Raw genomic sequence first — 11,314 nt, forward strand, 5'->3', positions numbered from 1 at the left:
AAAAAACCTGTGATGCGTTTTAAATGAATTCGTGAACCTCGAAACCGAAACTATAGTAGACATTCGTAAAGTCAATGACCACGTTTATTTTTTCACGTTAAAAATACAGGCCATACGTTGAATTGAGTAAAAATTCATCTAGTTGAGCGAGTTTTTTTTTTTAATATTCAGACGGCAACAGTTATGCTCAATTTTTTTTAACTTTCGAATGTTTGGAATACAATATAAAATATAAAAAATAATTACCGATATTGTTGAATGATGCTTTAACAAAAATAGAACTACTGGAATATTTGTCAGTTTTCCTTATTCTATCATCTTTTACTTTGTTGTGGAAATAGAATGCTGAATAAAAAATATTTGGGAGTGATAAATTGAGATCAGCTATTTAGTTCACGAAAAACAAGGTGTAAAATTGCCATTTTAAAATGAAGTTTTTTTTAAAAAAATAAAACGGACAAGAACATAAACCTATATATCTCAAATAAATATCTGGTAAATAGATTTTAAATCATTTTCAACGGAGACTATGAATTTTATAGGGAATGTAAAGCAGTAATTTTATTTTGGCAGCTTGCGCAAACTGTGAGGACGAAAGGATAAAATTATCATCTAAAAAAATAGTTCATTTTGACGAATTTTTATTTTCCTACTGGAAATTGTAAAAAAATACTATTTTTTGTAGTTATTCGTGCATTTTTTTAAACACATTGTACACGCATTTAGTACTAATTAATTAGAGTATACGTTTTTTTCTTATTTCTGTGGGATTAATTAACATAGATTGAATAATAAAAAAAATTCTTAGCATCAAAGAAAGCATTATTTGTTGATAATGATAGCTTTTTTAATATTAGCAAATCATTTAATCACTAAATATCAATAGACTTTTATCTGAAGATTCATTTTTTTCAATTTCGTAACTCTAAAACATATATTTAATTCTTAACAAATTAATAGTCCAATAATATTAACTTATTAATACTTATTTTTCATGTGATAAGAGTAAAAGATAAGCTTTTAAAGTTTTTGCACTTAATTAAAAAAAATTGTCTAAAAGACTTATTTCGCACTATTTTCTAATAAATTCTAGTTAATTTACTTTAAAAAATTAGAATAAACCGTGAAACTAATACTTTTTCTCAGTTTGTGTTATAAAATGAAAAAGAGGAATCGCTAAATTTTTTGTTTAAATTTTAAGTTTATATTCGCACTGTGAAAAATTCCGGTCACATTAAAATCTAACGAACCGGCAGTTAGGCTGCATTATCCGTAGAATCAATTTACTGTAAAATCCATTTTTACTGTGAAATATTATACACTGTTAGAATTGTCGTTCTAAAATTACGGTAAAAAACTGGCTGATGTCTGCCCATCTTATCAGCCGTAAAAGTTTACGGTAAAGAGCATTTTTTTTTTACATTTACTGTTTAGAAATCATTTACAACCAGTATGGTTAAAAAAATCATGAATACAAAACTTAAAAATTTTTGAACCATTTTCAAGTAGCATGGTTTTAAAACCGTTAAAAAATATTAAACTGAGCTTCAATGCTAGGCTTTCCTATGGGTAACGAACATTGAAGTTAGGTTGTGGTTGAGTTGTGTTTTATCAAATTAACCGTGGAATGTGGTTCAATTAGTTTATCTGGTTGTCAACGTCTTGACTCGAACCCCGTTCTGTCGGTCAGCAGATTGACAGATTAGCCCTCTCGGCTATAATACGCACCCAGCTGCAAAGAACTAAGTTGCCTCATTTGGTGGACCTGTTTGTTTGAATATGGTATAATAACAAGCGATCAAATTGTTATTTAACTATCTTTTTCCTAGAGACTTCTAATTGTGTACTGTAATTTTTACAGTAAAATTTATGTAATTTGAGTGATTCAGTGATTTTACGGTAACTATTACAGTAAAAAATACGGTAGATAATATTTTTTGTTTCGTAATATGTTCCTGTAAGATGGATTTTATGATAAAAAGTTGCGGCAACTTGGGACCCGGAACTTATTTCAGTGTATACTTTTTTACCTAGAGAAGCTTGCAGCAAAAAAAGCTGTTAATTTGCTGAGAAAAGTTTTGAACTAAATCTTGTAGAAATGAAAAACATCATTAGGTTATAACAATAATAAATGCAATCAGATTTGAATTATGTTTAAAATAATTAAAATAAAATAATTACTATTCTACTAATAATTTTTATATTACTAATAATTATCCTTAATTCATAGTACTTAGAATAATAATTAAACTGATTGATGATGTTAGTTTTATAAATCTTTAATATTATTTACATTTCTTAGACAATTATTCATGATTAAAAATATCCTTATCGATAGAATAATTGACTGCGATTTATAGAAAACAAAGGACATTTTCGAGGTCGTCTCGAGCACAATGAGGTTTTTAGGCGTGGCGTTTGGCATTCTTATTCTTGATCCGTTACACGAAATTTAAATCAGCTACTGAATATGAATTGAGAATATTTTTGAGAAAAATTATTGCGAAAGTACTTAGAACAAATTCGAGAGAATAAATCCTTCATATTTTAAATATTTGCTTTCCATATTTTAAAGAACTTGGGAAAAATCACTTAATCGAAATCCTTTAGTTCGAACATTTTGATAACCTTTCAATTCAATAAATGATTAAAAAGCAAAAGGTTTTTTTATTAGAAAAAAACTAATAGATAGTGAAAAAAATTCTGTTAAAATTACCATGTTGTATCATAATGACATTTCTAGTAAGAAAACAACAACATAATTCCGGTTAATAAAACCAAAACATATGGTACATAAACTATTTATTTGTTAATTTTTCCGTTCATACGGTCATGATTTACCTGGAATTATGGTTTTCAAAATTATAGTGTTTATTACCACACATTTAATAGAAAATTACTAAACTGAAAAGAAAATTGAACTGAATAAATGGTTTTTAAGTCATGCAAGGTATCATGACAAAACTACAAAATTTTATCACATATTAAAAGGTATGTTTTATTACCACAGTATAGTAACATTTACTAATTTTTAGGCTCTGAGGGAACACCAAAAAGATCGGCAATTTTTACCGAAGCACTTGGGTAAAATTAACAATAAAATATGTTTTCATAATATGTGATAAAATTTGGTAAACGCTGTAAAATTTAAAAATTTTATTATAATACTTTAGAACAGAGCATGAAAACCACTTTTTTTTTTTGGTTAAATTCACTTTTCAGTTTTGTATTTTTTACTAAATGTGGGGTAATAAAAACTGTTATTTTGAAAGCCAGAATTTCCAGTAAACCGTTATCAACTGAAAGGAAAAACGGTTTAAGTACCGTATATGTTGACTTTTATTACCAGAATTATGATTTTTATTTTACCGTAGAGTACAGTAATATGTCATTATCATACAGTACAGTGATTTTATCAGAGTATTTTTTCTCCGTTTATTATCTTTGATTTTCAATTCTACAGTATCAATTAAATTTTTTCTATTAAGCGATACTGCAATAGAGAGTCTTCAAAAGTTAGTATATATTTAATATTTATTCAAAATGAAGATGAAAATTTTTGAATTTTTCAGGAAAAGTCCTATTTTATTTTCAGAAAATGCAAAATATTTGAATAGAAAAATCCTTCAAAAAGCAGCGATAATAGTGATTCAACACATTTTTTTTATAAATAAAGTAAAATTGTATAAAACTATCTTAAGACAGTAGCAATTTAAGCAAAGGAATAAAGACTAATAAATAATATAATAAAAACTCATGCGAAAAAACAATACCTTTTAAGAATAAATAATTTATAAAGTTTAATTTAAGTTTCGAAATATTATCTGGTGCTTACTACTGATGAGGAAAATAGATATCAAATAAAACTACAGATTTAAATAATAAAATCGGATTAAAAAAAAAATCATTGCAGAGTTGTTTTTTTCTCGTATAACACGATATTTATATTTTTATGAAAAATGCCTTACGATTTGTTTTCAATTTTTATGTTGTTGAAAAAGAATTTATTACTGCAACTAGAATGTTTTATTTTATTCGAAATAAAAATTTGAGATTACGAAAATAATCAGAAAGTAAGCAAAACAATTAAAAAATGATGTTGATAGAAACGAATTTATAACAAAAGCGTTTTCCTTCTTTTTAGTAAAAATAAAGCATATCAAATTCTTATAATAGATTACGCCGTATATATTAAACCTTTTTCGGAAAACAAATTACACAACGATGAAAATTATACCAGATGTTTTTTTATTTTATTTATTTACATATAATATGCAAAACTAATATCTGACAAACATGCAAAGCAATTTTAGCTGATATAGTTTTGCATTACTAAAACGCAATTTGAAATTCCATACTGACATTTTTCTTAGAAAAAAAGTTTGATTTCTAAGTAGTCTTACATAGTTATGCTTCTAGATCTATCAATATTTTAAGAAATACTATTGCAGACGTAAAAAAAATTTTTGTTAGAATTATAAATTCATTAAATTTTTAATTTTATTTGCAATATATAGAACATTTCTATTGGTAATATAAATCATAAAATGTAAAACTTGGGTATTCGATTGAATATATAATTTCACAGCTCAAAAGTATTTTATTTAAACATTTCCCTTTAGTTTATAACACGTTTTTTGACTGATTATGCAAAAAGCAAACAGTTAAACAATTTTAAGAGAAAAATTTACAAAATAATTATTAACAATTATGATAAATTATAAATGATTAATTACAAATGATTAATTATAAATGATTAATTATATGATATTAATTGTGAATAATTTTGTGCGCTGTGGATTATAACTTACTTTTTACACTTTATGTAATTAAATTGTTTTGTTTACTGATTTCGTTGTATTATTAACTAAATTTATAAGAGATGATGATCATTTTATATTTTATTTTGTGTAAAAATAGAAGATATTTTGAATGCTAATTTAAAGCTCATTTTGTATGCATTAAATTTTTACGTTTGAATTTTAGAAATTTAATAGGTTTAGCTATAGATGGTTATAGTTATTTTCCCTTTTGTTTGAACGGTGAAAGTTAGCAAATATATTTAAGAAAATAAAATCTATTCTCATTGATTATATTGCCAAATTTACATGTTGCTTGCTAGCATATAAAATGCTTTTTCATTTTTTTTATCAAGTAAGTAAATTATGATAGATTTTTACATATATTTTTTATTAACTTGTAATTCTACTAGATCATTTTTAAATTAACTAATAATATTTAGAGGGGGTTCTAGAAATACGGAAGGAAGCCTTACCCTCGGGCTATCGCAGGCTTTATAAATTGAGCAGTAGCAATTGAGATAGCAATTAAGCAGTTCTATTCATTGCAAATTTTTTTAGCTATAGAAAAAATTTGAAATAAGTAAAATTGTAAAGGAGTGAAACCCGAACTGCAAAATTATTTTGCATAAACTAATTCCTATTAGTATGACTTCAGAAATCTTTAAAGAAAAAATCAGAAATCTTTTAAAACTTAAATTAGAAATTATTTAAATTTTCAGACATGTTAATTTATTTTGCAGAATTTTTCCATTTTCCTAATTACTCTACAGCACGCATTATTAAATAGTAGATAAATTTCGAACGAATATAGTAAAATGCTTGATTTCAAATTCATTTTTCAATTTAAATATTCCACTCTTATCGCTGTAGCAATTTAAAAGTCACTTTTGATACTATTGAGGTAAGTCCTTGAGTTCCAAATCGGGATACCGGGGAAAGTTAAGATAATAAGAGATTCAAGGTAATTTCTTTCTTATACTTTATTAAAGAAATTTTTTTCAGTTGAGTGAACATCGTTTTTTTTCTTTGCTTTTGCAGGATCCATGTTTGAAACATCTGCATTAAATCACATTTAAAACAACGAATTTAGTAGTCATGGAAATGGGCTTCATACTGCCCCACTTTCTCACCAAAAATTAATTTGAAAAAAAAACCCCGCATAACTGGCATGGGAATTTTTATAAATGTTTTATTTAATTATTAGAGTATTCAGCACCCAATGATGTGACTCGGGTTCAAATTCCAGCAATGGCTGGTCGATACGAATTCCGTACTAGGATCACAGTAATCATGGTGCAGACATAAAATACCCTCAGTGATGAAGAGATTATGGGTTAGAGTCCCTTTGCTGTCAAGCTAACCATGGGACGTTTTCGTAGATTTCCACTCCATGTAACGCAAAGGCGGGTTAATTCCAACAAAATGTCCACCACGAAGACAAATTTTTCCCAATACCTGATCCAGGAGCTCTCTTGTCTTCTGTATTGGGTTCAAAATTGCAAGGTTACGAATTGCGGTAAATGTTTACAAAACTAAATGAATCTATAAAACCGAATTCTTGGCTTTTTCAGGAACTATTTTTAAGCGAGAAGTTAAAAAATACAGTATACGAATACGCAGGAACGAAAAACATTTCTTTCAGGAAGCAAAATTATTCTCCATTAAAAATTTTATAGAAAATAAGTACTGAAATTATTAGCACATATTTTAATTCAAAGATGATCCATTAAAAAATTTTTAAAAACATATTTTTATTGGTGCCGTTTAATGACTATCTGCAATCTATAGACGTTCGAAAACATAAACGAATAAATTAATTCAAGAACTTGACCCAAATCGCTAATGAAAGAGAAAAGCTGGAATCTTCGTGAATAAACTTCTACGTGAAATGAAATACAAAATAAGTTTCTAATCTATCTGCTTTCGTTAACTGGTATGATATGAAACCTGCAAAAAAAGACAGTCTTCTATTTTGATTTCAAAAAGATTGCCTTGCAATCATTTGTGACTCACAATTCATTTTATCATTTGAACAATTCAGTTGAAATTTATTAAACTTATTAAGTAAAAGTACTTCTGCATTAAACTTGGTATTTTTTACAACGAGCTTACTAGAAATTCTTCTTTTATAACCAGAATGTATATATTTGTTGGTTAAGTTTATTTAATAACCTGCTATAAACTAGATAAATTTTTCTATTTTTTGATGGATAGTCAGCTTATTTAATTTCGTTAAACGATTAATTATCTAAATAGAGTTAGTAATGCTAAGAAAGCTTAAAGCTTGATGCACGTTATTTTAAAGTGCTTATTTTATCAATTAAATCTTTAGCTATGACATGGAAACAACTTCCATTCAACAATTTTTTGTAAAAATTCCTATGCGAACGTGAACAGTGTACACCCCACGGATAATCTACTGTTGAAATTATGTGAATCAAATGAAATTTGAAGAAGTTATCTATTCTGTGAATCAATATCTTTCTTAAAATTTTCGAAAGTATTTATTAACCCACTGATGGCTCTGTATGTAAAAAATCGTATTTTAAACTGCACTCTACTTCGCATAGCATAACCGGTTTTTCCATGTTATTAGATAGGAAAATAGTGTATTGGGGAGAATTATTCTCCCGATTTTGCCATTTTTTCCTAAACCGCCAGTCAGGTCATGAAGCTTGCAAAATTCCTCCAACAGTTGATTTAAAAGTCAATAATATCACCCATTACCTAAACTTTTTGATACATTAAATTTTATCTTACTGTCTAATCATCGAAAAATTAAACTAAACTTTCCGAAATCGATACAAAAATTTGCCATATTGCTAATTATAATAAATAATTTTATAGAGCTATGTATAATAATTGAGCTTTAGTTATTTTAAATTCCTCAAAGCACATAATACATTTCTGTTAGAACTGAACTCATGTTTAAGAAGAAGTATGTATTTCATACGATAATATGGGTTTTAATTGAACACCGTCATAAGGTGGTAACAAAATTTCACGATATTAGTTTAACACCCACCATAATTTCTAAAAGCTATATGTATGCAAAGTAAGCAACACTAACTGTCTTGATTTATACTCCGTGTATGTTTCTCACCTTGTTAATTTGAGCTTCAGTATGCCTTGATCACAAGCCTAAGTGGGCAACAAAACTAATGAGCAACTTTATAATGTGAGAAAAAATTTCGTTTACTTTAATAGCAATTTAAGTTCAATCGTAATCCAGTCTCCGTTTAATAATTCTAATAACCTAGAATTTTTATTAACTTCACGCAAGCTGAGATCGGAAACGAATTATTGAGCAAGTTAGATAGGGGCGAGAAACTCGATTCTAATTCAATGCAATCTGAAATGCCCAAAAATAATAGTAATAATTAATTTTGCCAAACATAAGTTTTCGTGTTTAATAGTTACGGCAATTGTAACTCTTAAAGTAATATATTAGATAAATGTAGCTATATTTGATATGTTCAATACATTGGTAGTAACTGTTTCGATTTAATTATTTGAGAGAAATTTTTTTTTTTATTTTCCTTAATTTAAGCAAATAAAAAAGCAAACCTGTTTTGTAAAAGTTTCAGAAGAAATCGAAAGGATTGATTAATCGCATACAAATTGAATATTTTATGCCAACGTTCTAGATAACACAAAGAAGAGATTAGTATACGTATGTGATTCAAACTTATACCATCCATTACCTGTTCGAGATACAATTTACTTTAGACAATAACTTGTAAGTTTACTTAAGTTTAAGTTAAGTTTGAGCAAAATTCAAAAGACGTGTCACAAACTTGATAGAATTTTGAGGGATCTCAATTTGCAAATGCGTTAAGGGAGAGAAAATCACGATTCTTTACCATGGGTAACTCGTTGACTTTGTTGAATCCATTACCATGGGTAAAGGGTAACAAGAAAAATTCTAATGAATTACTTACACTAGTTAATTACTTCTCCTTCATTATATTAAATAACTACACTTTTAAGAATATATTATTATAATTTTACAGTCTTTCTTTAGAATATTTGTTCTCCATAGTTTTTTTTTTTAATAATTTTTTCTAGGTTCATAGAAATTTTTTTTTTCGCTTTTGAATTAATTCATAGAATCTGAGATATATGTTGTGCGTTTAAGTATCATAATTATTGCATGATTTTCACAGTAACCTTCCATTGATAATTCTAATGAAAGTAATTAATTAACTTGTTTTAAATATTTTTATCTATACTGTAAAATATTCCTGATAAAATTTATAAAAAAAGTGTTGGTACTCTCTGTGTTGGAGTGCAAAATCCGCGAAATCCATTTTACCGTAAAATAAAATTTTTATAGTAATATTTTTTAAATTATGGTTATTCAGTGATTTTACAAACATTTCTATATATAAAAATTACAGTATAACAGAGTCCCGGTGCTTTTTACAGTAATTTAATTTGGAATTTTTATACCGTAAAATATTTACAGCTTTTAAATAGTTTAATGCAATTATCGTCGGATTAAGAACAACAGAAACAAAATTACGTTAAAAAACTGCTAAATTCTTGGGGTTATTAACACTTTCGGTTTTAAGTTTATTTTATCTACAGAATTTGTAACTAAAATAATTTAAATACTAAAAAGTAATAAAATAAAAAAAAATACTCATGGAAGATTTCTTGTAAAAAAATCAGTTAGTCTTTGCGAATAATTCAAAAAAGAACTTACCATTTTTGGAAAATTTCTATGGAGTAGGAATAATATGAGAATTATTAGTTGGAATTAATCCTTTGCTTCCACTGCTTTCATTAAGTTCTGTTTGATCTTCATTCAATAGAAAACTAGTTCGAGGAATCACCGTTAATTCCGTTCAATAGAACAGTCTGTTCTCGTTTAGAACTATCGAAAAGTCCTGGAGGCTAACAACCGGTCTACCTGCTGCCACACAACGAAGTAAAGAGTTAAAAAGAAATTAATGAAAAGGGAAAAAAATTGTCTACAAAAGGAAAAATCAGGTCAATTTGTCGACGACGGAGAATTAAATGTCTATGGCAAATGTCAATGGTATGATATCCACTGTCCAGTTTGGCGATAGTTCTCAGGTTCACTAATCGTGTGCGCAGTTCGGGATCGTCTGCTCAATTTATTAAAATGATTTTTCGCTTCTTTCAAATAAACCCAGATCGTTTGAATCTAAAACCAAAAAGTGAAATAGAATTTTGCGGGTTAGAAGGTAAGCGAATGACAAGTGAGACGGCAAGTAGAAATTCTCACGTGATTTGCACGGCCAATGAAATTTCTAGAAAGTAGGTGACCAGTCAAGCGGTTAAAATTTGACGTCCGCTTGTATTTTTCAAGTTTTTTAAACATACTTCTAGGTTAGTAGTGATTCCGTTTTCGGCGTTAGAAAAAACCAGCTCTGGGTATTAAAGAGTTAGAGTAACTCTATTTTCACTTAATCGCATTTGCATGACTTTGCCTACTTAATGAACTAATTTTTTTTTAATATTCTTTTCGTAGAATTAAAACTGTTTCTTTTTTTTATTTGATTATGAGTTTTCGCTCTGTACGTTTTCTGCTTTATATTTTCTAAACTTCGAAAATTTTACTTCTGATTTGCTTTCAATTGCATTTTTACTAAATTTTGACTATTTTTTGTAATATTAAGCGGCTTTATTACTCGAATACGCTATTTCAAAAACATTTATAACTTTCAGTGAGAGGCTTGTGGACAGATTCAAAATTGTCAAACAATGACAAATAATTCTGTTTTAATCGAAGCAATGAGAAAAATAGATGATGTTTTGCAAAATGTTTTTATTTTTCATATTCAAGAGTTCTTCTGTGAATTATTTTAAAATCCGTATAATGTATTTACACGACAAATTGACTTGACAATATTTTCATAATAATGCTTGTTATAATGCTAAATATTTTACAGTATGTTAGTTTTTTTTAAGCCGCTTAAGTTTGAAATAGCTAGTTTCAAAGATAATTTTTTCCAATCGAAACAATCAAAGTAAAAATGAGGGTATTGGATTTTGATCAATAAAAGGGACTTTATTTAGAATAGATTTTATAGTTTTTTGAAGTTATATGTTATTGTAATACTATAGCAAGAGAATTACAATATTACATGTATTAAGACTAGATTTTTCAAAAAGAAATTAAAGTGATTTCAATAAAATATTTCTTTCTTTTTTTGTAGAATCTTTTATAGTTTTTAATTTTACTAATAAAATTAGTTGTGTTCAAATTTTTCCTTCATTGTTCGCAAAAATCAAAGAAATCTTGCGAGATGAGGAAAAAACTGTTTTAAGCTTGATTTTATTTGATATTTTTCAGCACGTTTTATAGAAAAATCGAAAATCCCATTTATTTTATAATTGGTACATATACGGAAGAAAATATTCTGGTCAAACTACTGTACTGTATTGGCATTTTTGGTAAAAAAAAAAGACATTATTCCGATATTAAAAACCAAAATATACGGTATTAACGTTACAGTGCTTATTACAAGGCATTTAGTGAA

At 27.2% G+C, this 11,314-nt stretch overlaps 1 protein-coding gene across 1 annotated transcript in view; it reads right to left on the reverse strand.

Moving 5' to 3' along the window:
- Cht7 (chitinase 7) overlaps window positions 1–9,990 on the reverse strand; it is a 78,287-nt gene extending 68,297 nt beyond the window's left edge. Inside the window, exon 1 of the mRNA XM_071180017.2 lies at window positions 9,511–9,990. Within this exon, the coding sequence (XP_071036118.2) occupies window positions 9,511–9,513 (3 nt within the window). The 5' untranslated portion in view covers window positions 9,514–9,990. The remainder of the gene's footprint in view (window positions 1–9,510) is intronic.
- Window positions 9,991–11,314: the final 1,324 nt, after the last annotated feature.

Source organism: Parasteatoda tepidariorum, chromosome 1 (genome assembly GCF_982258835.1).
Source record: "Parasteatoda tepidariorum strain Cologne lab strain chromosome 1, Ptep-v5.0, whole genome shotgun sequence".
NCBI lineage: Eukaryota > Metazoa > Arthropoda > Arachnida > Araneae > Theridiidae > Parasteatoda > Parasteatoda tepidariorum.